We start from the raw sequence: 20,877 nt of genomic DNA, 5'->3' as shown, positions 1-20,877 counted from the left end.
CATTAATTAACACACTTAAGACATAGAATATATTAGAAAAAAACAATTGTATATGGTGATAATTATAATATATAGTGTTGATTGAGTATGCATGGTATTTCTATTATCACTATTTCATAGTATTTTAGTAAGACATAAAATGATATTTCTATATGATTTAAATATATTCTAAATACCTCATAATTTATATAAGTTAATTATATTTTAATATTGTGCTTTAGAAGTTGACTTTTTGAATGATAAATTATTAGAAATAAAAATGTTTACAACGTAGCTATTACAAACAACATAACTCATCTTTTATAATCACAATAAACAAGTAACTCATTAGTGGAAGGTTGTGTACTTTTTAATATGCAAATGTTACGGTTGTGATATCATTTGTATCAAATACTGAAAAGTTAACTTCTGAATAATTCAATGGAAGAAAGATTATAAGGAATTTATCATCTTAAAAACACATATGCATGTTGCTCAATGTAATGCGACTCAGCAAACATGGACAACATATGTATAAATTAAAACGAAAAATTGTGAATGTACGTCAACAAATTTATTTTAATAGTTTTATTCTTATAAAACATAAGCATGCAAAAAAAAAAATCATTGGCATCTTATTATTAAGAAAAAAATGGGTTATTCAAAGATAATTGCAATCTTCATTAAAGAGGGACCATATGAAGATTTGAAAATCAATCGTATAAAAACTACATTGAATCTAAAACAACATCACTCTTGTTCTTGTCTAAAAGCTTATGAAAAAGGAAGAAAAAAACATGATTCTTTATTCCTAGAATTTATACTCATTTGATGTTGACTTTTGTTTGGAGTAAAGTGTCGAAAATCAAATTAAAACAATTTGTTGGTCTATTGACTCTAGTGTTATCATCATCGTGCCAAAGTAATTTCTTTACCAACCAATCAGGGGTACCTATAAAAGTTGCTCTGATGCTAAAGTTAACTCAGGTTCCAACTATTTAAACAATTAATGCTATAATAAAAGCATGATGATTGTTCGAACAACCATACCTTTGATCTGTATTTATAGTTTTCTTCATGGGCTTTTAATTAGATATGACTTAATTACAACCCAATTCTATTTAAACTTGCTTATTGGCATGTTTATGTTAATTAAATGTTTAGCAAATTTTAGTAATGACCGATCCGTTTTTTCAACATTCAAACAGTTGGTTATACTTCATTCTACAAGGTTTGTACTGTTGATACATACAATACAACGTTATTCATCTATTAAGACGCTTACTGGTATTTACAAGAGAAAGAAATTTCTATTCGTACTTGAATCTTATCCTGAATCATATGATCAAGGGCCTACTAAATGTACCTCTTATCTTTAAACATCTTCAAGTGGCATGGCCTCTACCATTGAATCATAAGTTCTTCCCCTTCATATTATCTTCTCTCCCTTTCAATTTTTTAGTTGAATTGTTGTTTCAATTTCAAAATTTTGATATTCTTTTACCATGTACACACACATAATATATACATATATACTTACATACATATATATATACATACATACATACATACATACATATATATATATATACATATATATATATATATATAATTTAAGTTCTTCCACTCTGTTAGGTAAGCTTTCACATTAGTATAATTAAATCGATTTAACTTGTGTCCAATTGCATGCATCTAAGAATTTCTATTTTATCTTTTCTTTATATAATTGTGCTCTTATTTTTTTTATTCTAGTTGTTATTCCACTCTCCTATGCAAAACTTACACTTAATCTTATGAATTAAATCTATGTTTAGTGGTGAATATCTTTGATATTCATGTCGTTTATTCACTACAAAAAAATATTTCATTAGTAACCAATTATAGTGACAAAAAATTGTTAGTCACTATAGTGACCAATTTATATATCAATTTAAAAAATAAAAAATTATTGGTTACTAAAATAGTCACTATTATAAATAAAAAATTATAATTGGTCATTAAATTTATCATTAATTAATTAGAGACCAATTTAGAAACTAAGTCATTTTGGTAGCCAAAATCTAGGTAGCTAATTTTTAGTAACCAATTTCCTTTGGTAGCCAAAACCACGGTAGCTAATTTTAAAGACCAATTTAGTGATCAATTATATTTTTTTTTTCATAATAGTGACTATTTTAGTAACCAATAATATTTTACTTTGTGAATTGGTATCAAAATTGGTCACTATAGTAACTAATACCTTTTGATCACTAAAATTAGTTACTAATGAAATATTTTTTTGTAGTGATTTTATACTTTTGAAAATATAAGAAAATTGAAGTTTCAATACTAAATCATGATAAAACATATTTAGACAGTCGTAAAGAAAACTCCGCCTATAATAACACCGTCAACCCAAACCTTATTCTCCAATAACAAAAAGTCATTTTATCAAACAACTCTGAAATCCACCCATCATATCACAATTAACACAAAAATATTGCTTGAAAATAATAAGTGTTATTCCATCTCATACATACCAAGGATGGCTTACTAGAAACTTGAACCAACAATAGTGGAAAAAGAGTAACCTGTATTAGAAAAGTATTGTCTAACACAAAAGAACGTCACTAAAAAATGTGTACTAATATATTTTGTAATTAAAATCAATTTTTTTTACATTGGTCGTCCTAGCATTCGATAAAAATTTTAAATATACATCGTGTAACATTATTGTTTGTCTTAAATTTTAAGATTTACTTCAGATGTCTGGCCTAAATTTGTTTATATCTTTGCATGAAACACATTTCCTCCTCATTTCTCCCTCGCGTTGTTGATATTTTGGCTATCTTCCTTGGTTATTGCTCCGACGAATGTGCTCCTAGGTACATTGGTCATTTATAGTGTATTTTTCTTTCCTCTTAGTGAGTGGTTGTTTCTGTTGTTTGGGTTGTAGGTCAACAATTTTCATCGAGGTTAATGATCTAAACCTCCATTTAGTCTTTTAAATTTATATTGCGGTTGTTTTGGGGGATCTCAATCATGATAATGTATAAATGTATTTATTGAATTGTTGTTGCTTTTATAACGTGTTATATAGATGTTTACATTTGATATAAAAATTAATTGCTAAAATTAAGTTAAATAGATAAATGAAATTAGATTTTAAAATTTAAATTCAAAATATTAGGATAGTAAAAATTAAAAGGACTACTTAATTATGTAAGTCCTTAGGAGTGATAATTAAAGTATCTAATTTGTAGTAAGAATATTAATATATGTGTGTATTTTCAATACGTAAGATAAATAATAGAAAGTCTTGCAACATTATAAATTTTTATAAAAAATTAAATAATTCAATTTCTTATACAAATCAATATCAATATTATTATACATCAAAATTATTGTTAACAAAAAATGCATTTATTTAGATATATGTGCACAAAACAATATTTAGCTTTCATGATATAGAGGGTGATTGATTCATATTCAATTTTTCCATTATTTCTTTTTTCCTAATGTTCATTTTGGTGTGATTTGCAACTCACTCTACACAAGTGTTTTTATTGTTTTGGAACTCACATGGGCACTTGATTCACAACATCTTTTAAATTATAAGCTCAATTAGTAGACCACATTTTCTTAGTGTATTGTTAGCATGACAATAATTATATGTATACCAAACAATCCATCAATCAAATACTACAACACAAATAAAACCATCATAAACTAAGTGGTGATTAAAAGTAAAATAACAATAATACTCATAATAATAATAATTTAGAAATGATATTTATGTAATGAACCTATTTTTCAAATTAAATATCCAAAAACTAAACTTAGAATTGATGCATTAAGGTATAGTTAATTTTTTAAAAGGATATAGAATTTATTAAGAAATGTATTACTACTTAATAGACGAAGTGCAAAAGGTTTAACGTAACTTTATCAATAGGAATAATCATCCTAGATATTTTGATTTCCCTTCTACAAAAGTGAATTGTAAGGATCTCTACATGGATGTAATAACAATTAGCTTGCATAATACGAGAGAAAAATTACTATTTTCCACTTTTCTTGTTTATTCTTTTCATTTAATCTTCACTTTGGTGTGATTTGCAATTAACTTTGCACATTCTTTTGTTATTAATAGATCCAATTTGACACTCGGTTCACAAAAATCTTTATTTTTAATTTATGGACTCAATTAGCACAAAAATGATTGTATACCATATAACTCACCAAGAGAACACAATCATAAATCAAGTAGTGGATTAAAAGTAAGACAACATCGTTTATGTTGTCTCAGATTGTAGGTTAACGATTTTCGTTGAAGTTAATATTATCTATGGGAAAAATCAACCTCGATATTTAGATTTCCCATTTAAAAAAGTGAATTGTATAGATCATTTCGTGGATGTAAAAAAAATAGTTTCCATAACATAAGAGAATATCTATTCATTTTCAGTTTTTTTTTTCTTTTATTCCTTTCACTTCATTTTCACTTTAGTGTGATTTGCAATTAACTCTACACATTATTTTGTTATTAATGGATTAAATATTACACACAGTTCACAAAAATCTTTATTTTTAATTTATAAACTCAATTAGCCTAAAAACGATTGTATATCATATAACCCACCAAGAGAACACAATCATAAACCAAGTAGCGGATTAAAAGTAAGACAACATTAATACACGTAGTGATGATCTGGAATCGGTATTGATGTATTATAGTTATACTACAAATTATACAAGTCATTTAAGAAAGACATGTAAGTAGTTTTACATCAAATTTCCTTCAAATACTTGTTTGGTATTTGTTCTGCCAAGTAAATGTAGAAATGCCCCATAGCTCCGGTACGAAACTTGTTTTCATATACGGATTCTAGTGTTAGAATTTCACCATCTTCGATCTTGATAGAGCCGGGTTTAGGATAACAAACTGACATCCCAACTAGGTAACCCTTTTCATTTCCTGCTTCTTTTCCAGTTCCGTATTTTAGATTTGAAGTGCATAAAACCCTTCCATCCTAAGTTAAGCATAATCATAAATACAGAGATGATTCACTAAACCTTTTAATTCCTTATAAATATATAGAAGTACCAACAAAATTTATTCCTAATGAATATATGAATTACACAAAATTTAACGTTAGTTTATCTACATGATACAACTTATATGGGAACAGAAAATATCAAATATTACCTGTCCATATAGAGTAATATTGACAACACCAGTGTGCATATGAGCAGTGCCATATATAAGATAACCACCTTTTGTCATTGGAATGTTTGCTTTCTTAACATGAGGGAAGTCATTGTGATGATTTCTCGGGATCTTATACTCTGCCTATAACAAATTGAGAAATTTATTTTACTCACATACCGGCGAAAAAAGTAATTAATAGCCTAATACTTTTTTTTTGGAAAATAAATGAATTTCAAAAGTTTGCTTATGATTTGTAAAGTATTGTATGTATTGAAAAAATCATCTACCTGACAATCATGAATTAGTGTAGAACCATTTGATCTTACACGATCAGTTGAATCAAGTATATAGAACTTAAGAGGCACTTGGTGTTCATCCCAATCAACCCACTTTATTTTGTATCTTAGGGAAAGCTTTCTTGTTGGGCCACGAAAACCATTTCTTAATTTGCATTGTACGTTATCTTGACAACAAAAGAGTCCTCCTTTATAATTTCTAGACAATAATTGACCATTAATGCCCGTTGTGACATTGTAAAAGTCGTTTGGGAGATGCATAAGCTTACACCTACACTCTGTACAACCTTTTCTATCTTGTGTTCCACGTGTATCAATAACCATGATGCTAAACAACCATTTTTCTTTAAACCCATGCTTTATTTTTGTAGGATTACCTAATTCAACTGCAAAAGGATCTGGAAGATTTGAAGATGTTCCTCGCGATTCTGCTCCCAAGCCCCAATAATGTGGAAGCAAAAAACCTTGGCATGCACCATCATTTCTTTCGAATTCGATACCATTGCGAAGGTCGTGGGATTGTTTAATGTACTGTGACATGGTAATGTTTTCAATATATTTTACAGCAAACCAATGGTGAAGGTAAGTTTCATACAAAGGTACTGAATTACCATCTTCATCAACTACTTCAACATCAAAACTCTTGACCCCAATGTGACCTCTTGGAAATTCAATATCTAATAATGTTTTCACCACAATTTTTCCAGGCCCCACTTCAAAATTTTCAGACAAAAAAGTAGCAGACTTTATATGATTTTGATCAGACTCTACAACAACTGAGACAGTTGTGTCAAAGAGCAGCATCATTATTGATAATAAAATTATTGCTCCTTTAGAGATAGTCCTCATATGAACCTACAAGAAAATCGTTGCCATTAGCCATGAAAATATGCATGTAGGGTCATTCATTTGATAATCTTGTAGATGATTTAAAATGTAGTGAAAACATGGGAATTCGATGAAAAGAAAAGGTAAAGTAATAGAACGTTGATAATAAAAAGTTCATACCATATAAGAAAACGATAATGTGTTGATCATGGTGATGATTCGTTCTTAGATGGAGATGTATGATGGTTCAAATTTTAAAGCATGTAAATTTATACATAGATGAAATTAATTGCTAGTTTTATATATGGGGATCACTAAATGATGATTAATCTGGCATAACTAAATTTAAATGGATGTTAGTTGTCTCTTTTAGTTGGTTGTACAAGGTGTTTCGTAATGTATTTAAACCTAAATTAACATGCATTGACATAGTTTTACAAATCTACAAAACTATTTGAAAACTTTGTAACTGTTTGTAGATGTAAAAACAACTTGATTAATGATTTGTTTGGGCAAACTTGACATGGTTTCACTTTTATAGGTTTTTTTTTTAAAATAGCAACATTCTAATATTACATGATAATAAATTTTGGGTTAAGTTATGCTAAAAAGATGAAAATAAAAAATACCAATCATATAAATTTAACCAAAAGAGGTTTATTCAAATAAACAACTAAGAAATAGAAAAAAATATAATTTTAATAACATTAATTAACACACTTAAGACATAGAATATATTAGAAAAAAACAATTGTATATGGTGATAATTATAATATATAGTGTTGATTGAGTATGCATGGTATTTCTATTATCACTATTTTATAGTATTTTACTAAGACATAAAGTGATATTTCTATATGATTTAAATATATTTTAAATACCTCTAAATTTATATAAGTCAATTATAAAAGTTGATTTTTGAATTGTTGTGGTGTTGAATGAGAAACTACTAGAAATGGAAAGAAAAATGTTTATAGGATAGCTGTTACAAACAACATAACTTATCTTTTATAATCACAATAAACAAGTAATTCAACACATAGCAATGGAAGGTTGTGTATTTTTTAATATGCGAATGCTATGATTGTGATATGTAAAAATGAAATATGACTTATTATTTAAAATTTTAAAAGTTAAAATTAACAAAATCATATTAAAATAAAATGAGATAGGTAAAAATTAAATTGAAAAGAAAAATAAGAATGACTAGTTAAAATAAAATTAAAGAATAACTTTTGTATTTAAAATTATTATGATTATTATTAATTATATTATTATAAGTAATAAAATGTGTGGGTGATGCTGATAAAATTAAGGCATATAAGCAATACTTCCAGTGCCACTCTGGCTTTCTATTATTTTGGCTTTTTAGACCGTTTAAAGTGGTATCGTCTATGATGTATTGATCCAAGATTCAAGAAATATATAATCAACTAAGATATTCTATAAGCTAGAAGTTTAAGAATATAAGTAATTTTTTTTTAAATAATTTTTATATACTTTTTTATAATTAATTTTCTACACTCATTTTCATGGATAATTTTTCATACGAAAAATCCTGGTTATGTTTAGATATGAAATTTGAGTATGTAACTTTTTTTTATCATTATCTTTAAATTTTAATGTTATTGACGATTTTTTTCGTAGATAATAGACAATTTTTTATAGTGGATGTTGTAAACCTATATTATGTTTAGTGTTTTCAGACAAAAATGTTTCTCAAAGACTATGTTCAACTAATGTTGGAAGATCGGAGAAAGTAATTAATTTAGGTGAATATATGTTCATAGCTTAAATACATAATTGATTCCAATATTTGTAAATTTTGTTCATTTTGTCCTCATTTTTTTTGAAATGTTCAAAAAGATTATAATTTTTTAAAATTATGATCAATTTGATCCTTTTTGTATTTGTAGATGTCGTTTAAAATGTTAAATGAGGTGTCAATTTGTGGTTATTTTTTATTATTTTTAATTTATTATTTACTTTTTTTTTATTTTTTCAATTTTTTCAATTTATTTTTTAATTTTAAAAAAATTGTCCATGTGTCAAGTCAGCATTGTGACATGTGACAATTCAGTGTCACGTGTCAATCTAGTGTCACTACTACATGTCAAGTTATTATCATTACACATGATTTATACTCACTTCAGTCCCAATTTTTGTTACTTTTGTTCAATTTAGTCCTAATTTTCACTATTTTTGTTTAATTCAATCCTAATTTTGTTCATCTCCAAATTGACCAAATTTAATTTTTATATAAATATTATACTTAAATTTTTATTTTTATTAAAATTCATATTTATATTAAATATTTCTTTCATTATTCTTATACCAAGCATAACTATACTTTTGGAAGGAAATTATTATATTTATGTTTGATTTTTGGTACATGTAAAAAATAGGGTTAAAGTTAGTCTTAAATTAGTAGGAAAATGCTTCATTATTTTAAAACCAACTCAACCTATTTTTTACATGTAACAAACATCAAACATAAATCTAATAATTTATTTACAAGAATATAATTATGGTTGGTTTAAAAATAATGAAAAAAATATATAATGTAAATTTTAATTTTAATAAAAATAAAAATTTCAATATAACATTTATATAAAGATTAAATTTGATCCATTTGGAGAGAGTCAAAATTGGGATTGAATTGACCAAAAATAACGAAAATTGAGACTAAATTGAACAAAATTATTGAAAATTGAGATTGAATTAAATATAAGTCATGAGACTAACACGTGACAGTGATACTGACCTGACACGTGATAATCACATTAGATTGATACGTGGCACTAACATTGTCATGTGTCACAATACTGACTTGACACTTAGACAATTTTTTTTAAAATTAAAAAAAATTATGAAATGACATGTGTCAATTATTGTTCACCCTCTGTTAACAATTAAAACAGTATCTATAAAAAGGAGCAAATTGACCATAATTTACAAAATTATGACCTTTTTGAACATTTAAAAAAAAATAAGGACCAAAGTGAACAAAGTATACAAAAATTGAGACCAATGACGTATTTAAACATATTTTCAAACTATTAAAAGAAACATAATCTCTTATGAGAATAGATGAGGAGTTGAGACTACAAAAGTAGGTTATCACCATTTAATAGTGTTATACAACTTTTGAAGAACCAAGTTTACGATGAACAAACAAGCATATTAATATTGAAATGCATTTTGTAAAATAGGAGATTACTCAAGGATGTATTAAAGTGGTGAAGATCTTGACGTAAAATCAAAATCCCTTTTATACAAAGGTTCCCCAATAACCAACTCTTTTCACTACTAGGATTTGATAATTAAAAATTAAGCTTATGACTTAGTGTCAGAATATTACAAGTTTGGCTCGTAAGATATATACTTTTTTGAAATTGACTCAAATAAAATATGTATAGAAAGTGTCTATTATTTGTGGAGATTATCTAATTCACCTTGTGAGTTTTTTTTTTTTTTTTTTTGGAGTGATGTACAACATTTTTATAATGACATGAATATTATTATTATAGACATTTATTAAAAAAAGGTACTCGTATGTTAAACTCATTGTGAGAGAAATGAACTAAAATCACTTGTTCATTGTATGTGAGAGTGATTGTAATCTATCAAGTGTTTTATGGAACTCTTTAAAAATAATCTTGATTCATAATAATATAGATTAAATTTTAACTACATTGGCATATCTAGTTAATGCTAGGTGTAAAAACATTGAACAAATAATAAAAGAATAAATGGATATACCTTGTTGATTCTTCTTTCGACAGTCAAATAAGTGAATATTCCACACAAAAAGGTATTGAAAGCCTTTTTTTTCAAATCCACATGTAATTAATTTACTATTCAGAAATTATGTTGACTTATATAAGGAGAGACTCAATTCGTATTAAACCTAAAGTCTATTCCAAAGTAACAGAAATTTCAGAAAAGAAATTTAGCATCCTGATTGTTTTTTCTTTCTCTGATCTTATCCTTTATTCTATATATCCTTTTTAGATTTTCAATTTGTTGAGTGTGTAGAGTATAAGATTTAAGAATGTGAGATTATGATTACTCAGACTGTTCCTTTCAATTATTATATATGAACATAGAACATTAAATTATTGTATGATGACATCTTATTTGGTGATTGAAGTGATGTGTAAAACAAAGTATTTTCTATGGGATAATTATATGCACACAATAACAAGTAAGTAATTGTAATAAATTAGTATTATATATTGTGTTCCTTTTATTTCATTGCACAAGTATTCGTTTAATATTTTTAGGTTTACCTATAATTTTGGTGCATATTTTTTACAATATAATATTTTTGCCCTTAAAGTCTTTTAAGCAGTCTTTTATCTTTATATTTTAAAAAATTCATAACCTTTATTATATAGTTTTAGTGTCTTGATTTTAATTATTCACAATTTTTAGTGTTGATTAATTAAATCCGGTAACTGGAAGACCAAATTCATAAATATTTTAATTAATTGAAATGTAGAAAAGATAATATTAAAAAAAATATTTTGTAGGTACAATTATTATTATTTTTCAGCTAAATCATTATGATTTTCTTTTCCTTTCTATTTATTTGGGTGCACCTATCCTTATAAATAAAAAAGAAACATTCTGATTCAAGTCTATATGTTAAAATGCTTGCAAAGATAATTCATAATTTATTAAAAACTAAGAAAAAGTAAATTACAATCCTTTTTTCTGTTACATAATAAAAAAATTAAAATAGAAAAAGGCATACAACCCATTCAATCCTGGAATGAGTAAAACAATCAATTAAATTCTTTAAAGAATGACAAATTTAAATGAGTCTATGACTGTAAAAAATAAATTAATATCTAATAATGATACTTTTATAGTTAAAGAATCTTAATGTTCTGTCAAATTGATCTTAAAATCATATTTTAATAACAAAATATTAGTCTCTAAGTTAATTGTAATCACACTAGAACTATAAAAAAGTAAGTTGGAATCCACGAGTCAACCCGACTCATCACGGATTTGGATCAGGTTGGGTTGAAATTTTTTACAAATTTCGATACGGGTTAATTTTTAACCCGGCTCATCTAGAACGCGGCTCATCCGGGTTGAACCCGTGATGAGCCGGGTTGGCTCACCAGCCCGCAAATAAAAGGGTCACACAAGTGTTTTTAATTAAGTTGGGGTTTACATTTAGGTCATGTCAAGTTATTTTTTTTAGCCAACACATAAATAATTTGTATTTTTTTTATTTTGGTTTGTATTTGGATTGTATTAAAGTTTATTTAGATTTTAATTAGAATTATAATTTAGTTTTGACTGAAAAATAAATTAAAAAATTGTATTTTTTTTAATTAAGTAAACCCGTAAGCCAATCCTTTTAACCCGCCAACCCGTGGTGGGTCGGGCCGGGTTCGAATTTTTTTGGCTCACTAAAAAGTGAGCCAGGTTGAATTGACTCACTAAATCATCAATCCGAGATGGGTTGAGCCGGGTCGAGCTGGATTACCCGTTTTGACAGCTCTAAGTCACACACATTTAAGAAATAAAACTATCATTTATGGAATAAAAAACTTAAATAAATTAGGAATAATTAAAAATTAAGAGAGAGAAATTGTGAAAAAAATTTATAGGCCAAAAAACAGGGATTGTGTAAAACACTTAATGGGAAAATTTATGGACTAAAACTATGGATTTTAGTAGAATATGAAACAAAAAATTATACCATTACGTCTCACTAAAACAGCTACATTTTTGCGTTATGATCTAAGTAGATTTTTTTATTATTATTCTTGTTTGAATAATTTAAATAGTGCTGTTTTTCATTCTTTTGTTCTTTGAAGAAGTTTGTGTCATGAGATGCAATATGCCACAAAAAAGCACAAAATTTGATATGAATAACAACTGAGAAACAAAGTTATGTTTGTCACTGTCACTAGTTGCGTTACCAAAATTCTCTTTTACATGGAAATAAAGCAGCACTTGCTTGTTCTTTCTTCTTCTTTGTTTTTTTTTTTTTTTTTTTCTTTTTCGTTTTCTCTTGCTTTTGGTTTTACTTAATTTGATATCAAATTCAATTTAGAAATTTCGTAGTGTGAGAAAGTAACAGTTTTAAATTATAGTGTGAACGAAAATTCGTGAGTTAATAAGAATATATATAGTCCAATATTCTCTAGCAAGTTGTTTTGGTGATATCTATTTTTCTAGCTTTCAAAATATATTAACGTTAGTGTATTAAAATTAATGTATATCAATATATTTTAAAAATTAGTAGAAAAGAAAAACCTTAGAAGAGTGTATATTAAGAAGCACGTCACAGGAAAAAAGAAACTGTCGAAGAAAATTCCAAATGCTATTAATCCAAATGATGATAGGTTTGGTGTCTTTAATTTTGTGATCAAAATTTGAATTCTGGCATATACGTATATAGAAAAAAAAAATGAATTCTAACATACGTAGATAAAAAAAAAAATATGTCATTTGTATAGAAGAAAGAGGTTGAAAATAATCACTTAGAAACATAACTATTTAACATCTATCTTAATTAAATTTGGCTTATCATTTCACTTGTTTAGAGTTGTCAAAACGGGTCACCTGACCCAAACCGGTTCGGCCCGCGACGGGTTGATCACTTAGTAGGTCAATCCAATCCGGCTCACTTATTAGCGAGCCAACAAAATTAGAACCCGACCCGAACCACCACGGGTTGGCGAGTTAAACGGGTTGGCTCATTGACTCACTTAATTAAAAAAAAACACAATTTTTTTTTCTTCAATCTCAAGAAAACTAAATTATAATTCCAATTAAAAATCTAAATAAACTTTAATACAATCCAAATGAAATCTCAAATTATATTAAACTCCAAATACAAACGAAAATCACAAAAATATAAATTACTATCTAACATCAAATCATTATTGTCACTTATCAAACTATAGTATTAGAATCTTGAATGAATAAATCTAACACATTTTCATCTCTTGAAACATCTTCTTTATCCCCATCTACAATATATATATATATATATATATATATATATATATATATAATATACATATATAATATATATTATAAATATATATATATATATATATATATAATATACATATTATATATTATATATAATATATAATATATACATATAATATATATATATATAGATATATATAATATATAATATATAATATGTATATATATATATATAATATAATATATATATATATATATATATATATATATATATTATATGTATATTATATATATATATATATATATATATATATTAATTTAATATATATATATATATATATATATATATTAATTAAATATTTAAAATTTATTTGCGGGTTGGTGAGCTGGGTTCTTAATGGGTTGGATTCATTTTTAACCCGTACTGAAATTTATAATTTTCTTTTAATCCAACCCGATCCGAATCCGTGATGAATCGGATTAGCTCGCGGGTTATAACTCATTTTGACGGCTCTACACTTGTTATTGTATTTATCTTAATTTTCCTGACATTTTACCAAAATCCAATTTTATTCCAATTAGTTGATTTTATTTAATTTAATCCTTTATTTTAATTTTTTAAGTCGCATTTTAATTTATATTAAATAGATTTAATTTGGTCAATAAATTTATATAATCAGTGTAACATCGTCTTGTAGTATTTTTTTTTTATTTTAATTTTGTTAATTTTTTTATTTAATCGAGTCTTAATATTTATTTTTTTCTCAATTGAATACCAAACTTTTTTATAAATCAAGCAATGTTGTCCTTTCCAACGTATAATTGAATTAAACTTACTAACTGATGAAAAAATAAATTACAAAACTTATTCTATTATCATAAATATTATTTAATTTATTCAATTGATTTAAGTAAAAAAACTAAGTTAAAAGATGCAAAATATATTAATAGTATAATTTAAATTTCATGAGAAAAATAATTTTTTTTTGTTAGAAGAATTAAATTTATCAATAACCTAATAAAGAAAAATACATTTTTTAATTATTTCAAATATTATAATTTAAAATTACAATAAGAAGTTTACATTTAATTTTCAGTGTTTTATTTTTTTTATTTTTCTTTCAAGAGTGAGTCGTACTTGTAATTGTTAATCAACTTAATTGTTAGATTAAACAAATTATTTCAAAACATTTTTTATCAAATTATTTTTATAAAAATTAAGTTTAAAATAGGTATTCTCTTTAAATTAAAAAATAAAATTAATTTAAATGTTTAAATGGAATCATTTGACGTATAAATTTTAAAAAATTATTTTAATATAAATATGTAACTTATAATTAGACTTAATTTCTAATTTCAAATATATTTTGAAAAGGAACACCATTACTCACTTTAAAAAAAATTGAACTAATTATATAAAAAATAAATATAAAAATCAATATGAATGCAAGACATCTCAGACACATGACAAAAAAAACTTAAAAACATGAAAAAGAAATTAATAAAAAATACAACCATGACATGTATAAAGACGATGTTAATGTCATTTATATAAATCTTACATAAATTATTAAATTAAATCTATTTAACATAAAATAAGATTTAATTGAAAAAAAAATAAAGTGAAGTAATTAAATAAAAATAACATGAACAAAAGAAAATTTTAACCTTGATATTTTTTCTTGAAAGCATGATATTTATAGTATAAAGAAACGTGTTGAAACTTACAAATGTATTAAAGATAAATTTAATTTTTAATATATAAATTTAACAAATCTCATTTTATTAAAAATAATTTATAAAATAAATATCAATTTATTAACTGATTTAGTAAAGTTCAATTAAGTTTAAATTTTATTTTCGAATAGAAGCCTAATATAGCAGCAGGTTTGGCTTCTTGAGGTTTGTGATCAAAATTTTTCTAATAGCACTTAGTTTCAGGATATTCATAGAAAAATAGAAAGTAATTTCATTATGGTTTCTCCTTAAAGTTCATGTACTTTTCTTTTTACAGGATAGGAATTGAATTTTCACTTGAGGACCTTTGATTAAGAAAATTACACAGATGGAAAAAGAAAAGAAAAAAGCCAAAAGGGTACACTTTCCAATATTGCTTGGAGCTTTTGGGGGCCTTATCAACAAGTTGAACATGACATGGCACTGATTTTAATAAGTGTGGATTTTAAAATTAGATTCCGATATTTTTAGAACGAAGTTAAAGAATGTATAATCCACTCAGGTATTAATACGTTCTTAGAAAAATATCATGTTATAATAATAATTTTCACAATATAATATTTATTATAATAAATTTATTTATTTTGAAATATTTACTATATATCCTATGTGATCTTATAAGATTATTATTTATTTTGTTCGGTAAGTATTTTCTTAGTTAATTTTTTTTTTCAAATTTTTAAGTTTTGTCAAATCAGTTCTATCCTAATTTTGTTTTTGTGCTCAAATAGATCATAATTTTCGTTAATTTTGTTAATTTGGTCATTTTTTGTTAACATCGTTTAAATCATTAACGTCTATGAACACTGACGGTCATGTGTCACTTCGTAGTTTTTTTTTTGTTTTTTTAGATGTACACGTGTCAACCTAGCAACATGCCACGTATTAGGGTCAATGTTTTATATTCAATTTGGACCTATATTTGTTATTTTTGTTTTATTTAATCCCAATTTTGTTTAAAATTAACCAATTTTGTCTCTATTGAAAATGAGACCAAATTTAATTTTTATATAAAAATTATAATGATGTGAATTTTAATGTATTAAATAAAAATATTTAATAAAAATGTGAATTTTAATATAAAAATTAAATTTGATTTCAATTTGGAGAGGGACAAAATTGGATATAAAAAAAATTGGGATCAAATTGAACAAAAATAACGAATATAAGGACCAAATTGAATATAAAACATTGACTCTGACACGTGATACACTAATGGGTTGTTGAAATGTTTAAAAATTAAAAAAAATTAAAAAAATCACGAAGTGATACGTGGCAGTCAATGTTCATAGTCATTAATGATTTAAACGGTATTAGCAAAAAAGGACCCAATTACTTGAAATTGAGCAAATTGTGATGTATTTGAACACAAAAACAAAATTAAAACTAATTTGACAAAACTTGACGAAAATTGGGACCAAAAAGGTATTTTAACCTATTTTCTTTTTCTACTTGAGATTTGTTTTAAAATTGTTAAAGAAAAAGTTTAATATTAATTTTGATTAAGTACTAAAAATAATTAAATAAAAAGTATGATTATGTTTCGATTGAAAGATGATTTAAACGAAAAACAAATTATATAAAACATAAGTATTTAGTTTGATAAATGATACAACATAGTAATGTGTTGAATTATATTTGATAAAGCATGAAAGCACTTTGACAAATAGAAGTAAGTTAATTTTGTATAACACGAAATATGTATATATTATTTTCATGTCAAAAAGATACATACACCAAAAGATAAGACACATAAGAAGATCGCTTAAACAATAAATTAAAAATTGTTTTATTTCATTAAATCCTCAACAAAGCATTGTCAACTCTGAAAGAACTACTAACTCCATAAGCTAATTCTAGGAGATGCACATTACTCAATAAGGAAATTTGCACATTCAACTAGTGAGATATTGCCTAAATGAAGGAAAAACATTAATTATTGCATGAACTGTATTAAAAGCATCCATTACTATCAAACATTCAGCTTACTCCTTCTTTATCTTCTATACCATAGTTATTATGATTAATCAGACTCAATTTACAAACTTTGAAATGTAATGAACAAGGTGATCTATATCATCTCAACCTATAAACATTATACACAACATTAAAATAATATATTATATTAAAAAGTTGAATTGATTAAATTTTGTCTCATTTATTTCCCATTAGAATTGTCTCAAAGTTCAAATAATTTGCCGAATCATAGTTTTAGATCTAGTGAGAACAAAAAATAAACTTGTTCCTTCATTATCCCTACATATGAAGAATACTTGAGACTTTAACTCCCCTAATGGAGAAGTATCATGCGTGTTCTTCAAGTTATTTGACCAAAACATAGAAGCTAGGTATCAACCCACTCACTACTTCTAAATTTATTTATTTATTTATTTATAAAATTTCACTTTTGGGATGGCTTGGCAAGTTGAAAGTGGTGTCCACCACAAATGAAATTAATTAATTCTCAACACTAATTATATATATATATATATTGGAATTTATTATGCTGTCATAAAAATAAATAAATAAATGATATATTCAGTTTTTGTTTCGTGCCCTCTATTATTGTTAGTCTTTTCAGTAGTGTGTCAATATCTGTAATTAGATGTAAGTATTATAACTAGAATAATTAGACATCAATTTGGTTAATTTAAAAATAATAAAATAGTTATTGAGATTGAGTTAATATATTTATTAAATGTTAATATAAAAAATGCTATTTAATCTTAATTAAATTATGCTTTCTCCATCACATGTACCTGTCTCAGTCAACCAACTCCACCTACTTAAGCCAAATTCACTTTTACCTTTTTTTTTTTAATTCTTTTTCACTAAACAAATCGTCAAGTGGAGGCTGAAGAGCTCCAATAATTGGCACCAAAGTTGAATTGAAACTAAATACAGAATCCAATGGTCTCAACAAAGTGCTATATGTCTACCTTTTTCAGTACTTGTCTCTGCATTATTTTAGTTTTCTTTTTATTTGGCTATTATTTTTCATAATATGAATTTAGATGTTTTACTGAATTTTGAGTAGTATCATTCTATTAAACTTTTAAAATACATTGATATATTAAAAAAATAATATATTTTAAAACATCAAAATCATTACATATTAATGTATGTTTAAAGTCCAGTATAGGAACAGTACCAGAAACACTTTCAGAAAACCTAATTCGTATTTTTATATCTCTAAAATTTGCTAAACATAGGTGAAATTAAATTTATATACCTATATTTATATATTTTAAAACTGTATATTTATATTTATATTTTGTGAACTTCCACCCACTTTACATTTTATAATACAATGCAACAAATGAGAATTTCTTGAGAGAAACTTAGCATAGGTAATCTTGGCTTTTGTTAAAAAAAAAGTGTATATTGCAACTTGATAATAAAATGACATATATCCAAAAGTTAGCTTCAAAATAATGGATGATGATGTTGCATATGCATCTTACGTCACTATTAAGTTAAAGAAAAAAAATCCTTTTCAAATTTTAAATAACGAAAAAAACACACTACTAAAAAAACTCATATTTCATACTTGTTTTGAAAATTTTTTTCTACGAAATACTTAATATTGTGAAAAAAATTTGCAGGAAATTCCTACCAATTTTCTTGAAAAATATTTTGTATAAAACACTTTTCGTAACAAATTTTGTAGGAAATATTTACAAATTTTATAATTTCGTAGAAAATATTATCCACGAAGAAATCACTTGTTAATTAAAATTCTTAGAAAAAATAGTAGAAAAAAATTTTTTTTTACAAATTTTCTTAACAAATTTGCAAGAAAAATTTCATATAATATGAAAATTTATAGCAGTGACAGTTCAAGGCTCAAATTAAATTAAATTTAACTATGTTTACATATAAATTGAAATTGCTTTGATTTAATATCAATTTTACAAGTTCTTATACCTAATTTATTTAGAATATTTGACTCTCGATAAAATCTTAGAGGACTTTCGTAAACTATGATTTTTTTTTTTGGTGAAATTTCAGACTAATTATTAATCAAAGACTCAGTAATATTAAAATTTTGAGCAAATTATATGAACACTTTCTAATTTTGTTTAAATTATATTTACACTATTATTTTAAAATTCTATACATATCTCTAGTTTGCTTTCAGTTGACATTGATGTGTTATATTATTATATTTTTGCCGTTATTAAGATTTTAAAAAATCAGTTACACTTTTACCCTAAAAGTTGTTTCCTTTTCAATTATATATGTGCATTAAGTGATAGCCTCAATTTTAGAATTTAGTGAAAACCATCAATTCTTGAATTGAAAGAGCTACGAAGATCTCATTCAATTTCCAAATGTTTCAAAACATAAATTTGTTACATTATGTTCGAAAGCATGATATTTTACGATCAATATAAAGAAAAAAAAAACACTCATGAGATGATTTAAAACATATTTTAATTATTATTTTTAATTTAAAATACTAATATACATTATTATATTATTAAAGTGAGTTATATAGTGGGTGTTCTTCTTTTATAAAGGTGGCAAACTATATTTAATATAAAATTCAAAAGAACCTTCAAATTGTATTTTAATAATAAAAATGTGCTACCTTTTATATATCAAAGACTTTAAAGAAAACCCATCATTGTTTACTTAATTAAAATGCATATACTAAATCTTATCTCCAATTTTTATCAAATTTTTGTTTTCTTCTAAACACACATTTAATTGTGGTAATAAATTTAACCTAAATGTTTTGATGTCATCTTGACCTTTTGTACTTAGGCATTCATAAATTGTGAAAATAAATGTTTATTAAACTTTTGTCCTCCAACTTCTCATATTTACAATGGTATATTTTTTTTTAAATACTTTTAATATGGTTTAGTTTGTCCTTCATACTTTCTGGTTTTTATATTTTTCAATAAATTTTCATATGATATAAATGTCAGCATAATTAAAATGTCAAAATACATAATAATATCTAACATAAATTTAATAATAAAATAAAAAGTCATTTTGTGGTATGATGAAAGATTAAATTGATGTTTTATTTAATAAGAAAAAAATGGAGAAATTTAATAAAATGGGGTGTCCCAATCAGAGGCAACCCAGGTGGTTGGAATTATTGAGGGAGGGAAAGAGTGAAATGGAGCTTTCAAAGACACAGAAGAAACAGTAGAAGTAACCCACTTCCCACCGCAAGTGCTTATGTTTTGACAAATACGTAACCATCTCCTCTCTATATTTTAAGGATTCATCACACATAAACAAAACTCTACCCACCTCTTTTCATCTACTTAACTTTCTACTTTTCCTCCCAATCAATTAAATAACCCACCAAGATCTACCATTTTCGATCGTCATTTTCACTAAATTATTCATGCCACACTCACTTTATTATATTCTATTTCATTCTGTTATTTTCTGACATATCTATTAATCTCAATTTGCTTAGAATTTAAATATATTTTTCTCCTTCTAGTCTCTTTTTAAAGATAAAAATTGCAACAAGATTATTAATTATCAACTAGATATTCAACCAAGTTTCCTTTAGTAATCTGAGAAAGAGAATAACAAAAAAGCATGATAAAATATACTTTAGATTAAGGATTATTAATCTTTAAAGAATTGTTTTTAGAGTTACCGCCACAATTCAAGAAGTCATTTAAGATAAAATCATGACAAGAGATTTAGACTTCAAAACAAATAATATCTTAAATGTAATAATGATTATAACGACGTCATCTAACAAACTTGAGATCTGAACATTGACGTTGCTATAGAAATAAAAATGGGATTCCAAAATCAAAGCCTCATTGTATTAACCCTTGATTGAGAGATTTATTGTGATACATCCAATAATCTTACGGTATTTATAAATCGAAGTTAGAG

At 25.2% G+C, this 20,877-nt stretch overlaps 1 protein-coding gene across 1 annotated transcript; it reads right to left on the bottom strand.

Annotated features, from left to right (window-relative positions):
- Positions 1 to 4,748: 4,748 nt before the first annotated feature.
- LOC146882089 (uncharacterized) lies at positions 4,749 to 6,555 on the bottom strand. Its single transcript, XM_085667268.1, has 4 exons — positions 6,475 to 6,555; positions 5,458 to 6,321; positions 5,168 to 5,311; positions 4,749 to 4,991 (listed from the first exon to the last, which is right to left on the bottom strand). Exons 1-4 carry the CDS (start codon positions 6,502 to 6,504, stop codon positions 4,749 to 4,751), a joined length of 1,281 nt encoding a protein of 426 aa, XP_085523394.1. The 5' UTR covers positions 6,505 to 6,555.
- Positions 6,556 to 20,877: the final 14,322 nt, after the last annotated feature.

This window comes from Vigna unguiculata, chromosome 10 (assembly GCF_037176805.1).
Source record: "Vigna unguiculata cultivar grain cowpea cultivar isolate G323 ecotype 2 chromosome 10, ASM3717680v1, whole genome shotgun sequence".
Taxonomy (NCBI): Eukaryota; Viridiplantae; Streptophyta; class Magnoliopsida; order Fabales; family Fabaceae; genus Vigna; species Vigna unguiculata.
Note: the sequence above shows the minus strand (reverse complement) of the source record. Positions and strands in the feature narration are given on the sequence as shown.

Bases quoted from the DNA above. Each gene is read 5' to 3' on its own strand.
- LOC146882089 (XM_085667268.1), bottom strand. From the start codon at position 6,504: ATGATCAACACATTATCGTTTTCTTATATG. The intron at 5,312-5,457 runs GTAGATGATTTT...AATTTGTTATAG, and splicing joins CACTAATTCATGATTGTCAG to GCAGAGTATAAGATCCCGAG. The intron at 4,992-5,167 runs GTAATATTTGAT...TGCTTAACTTAG, and splicing joins ATATTACTCTATATGGACAG to GATGGAAGGGTTTTATGCAC.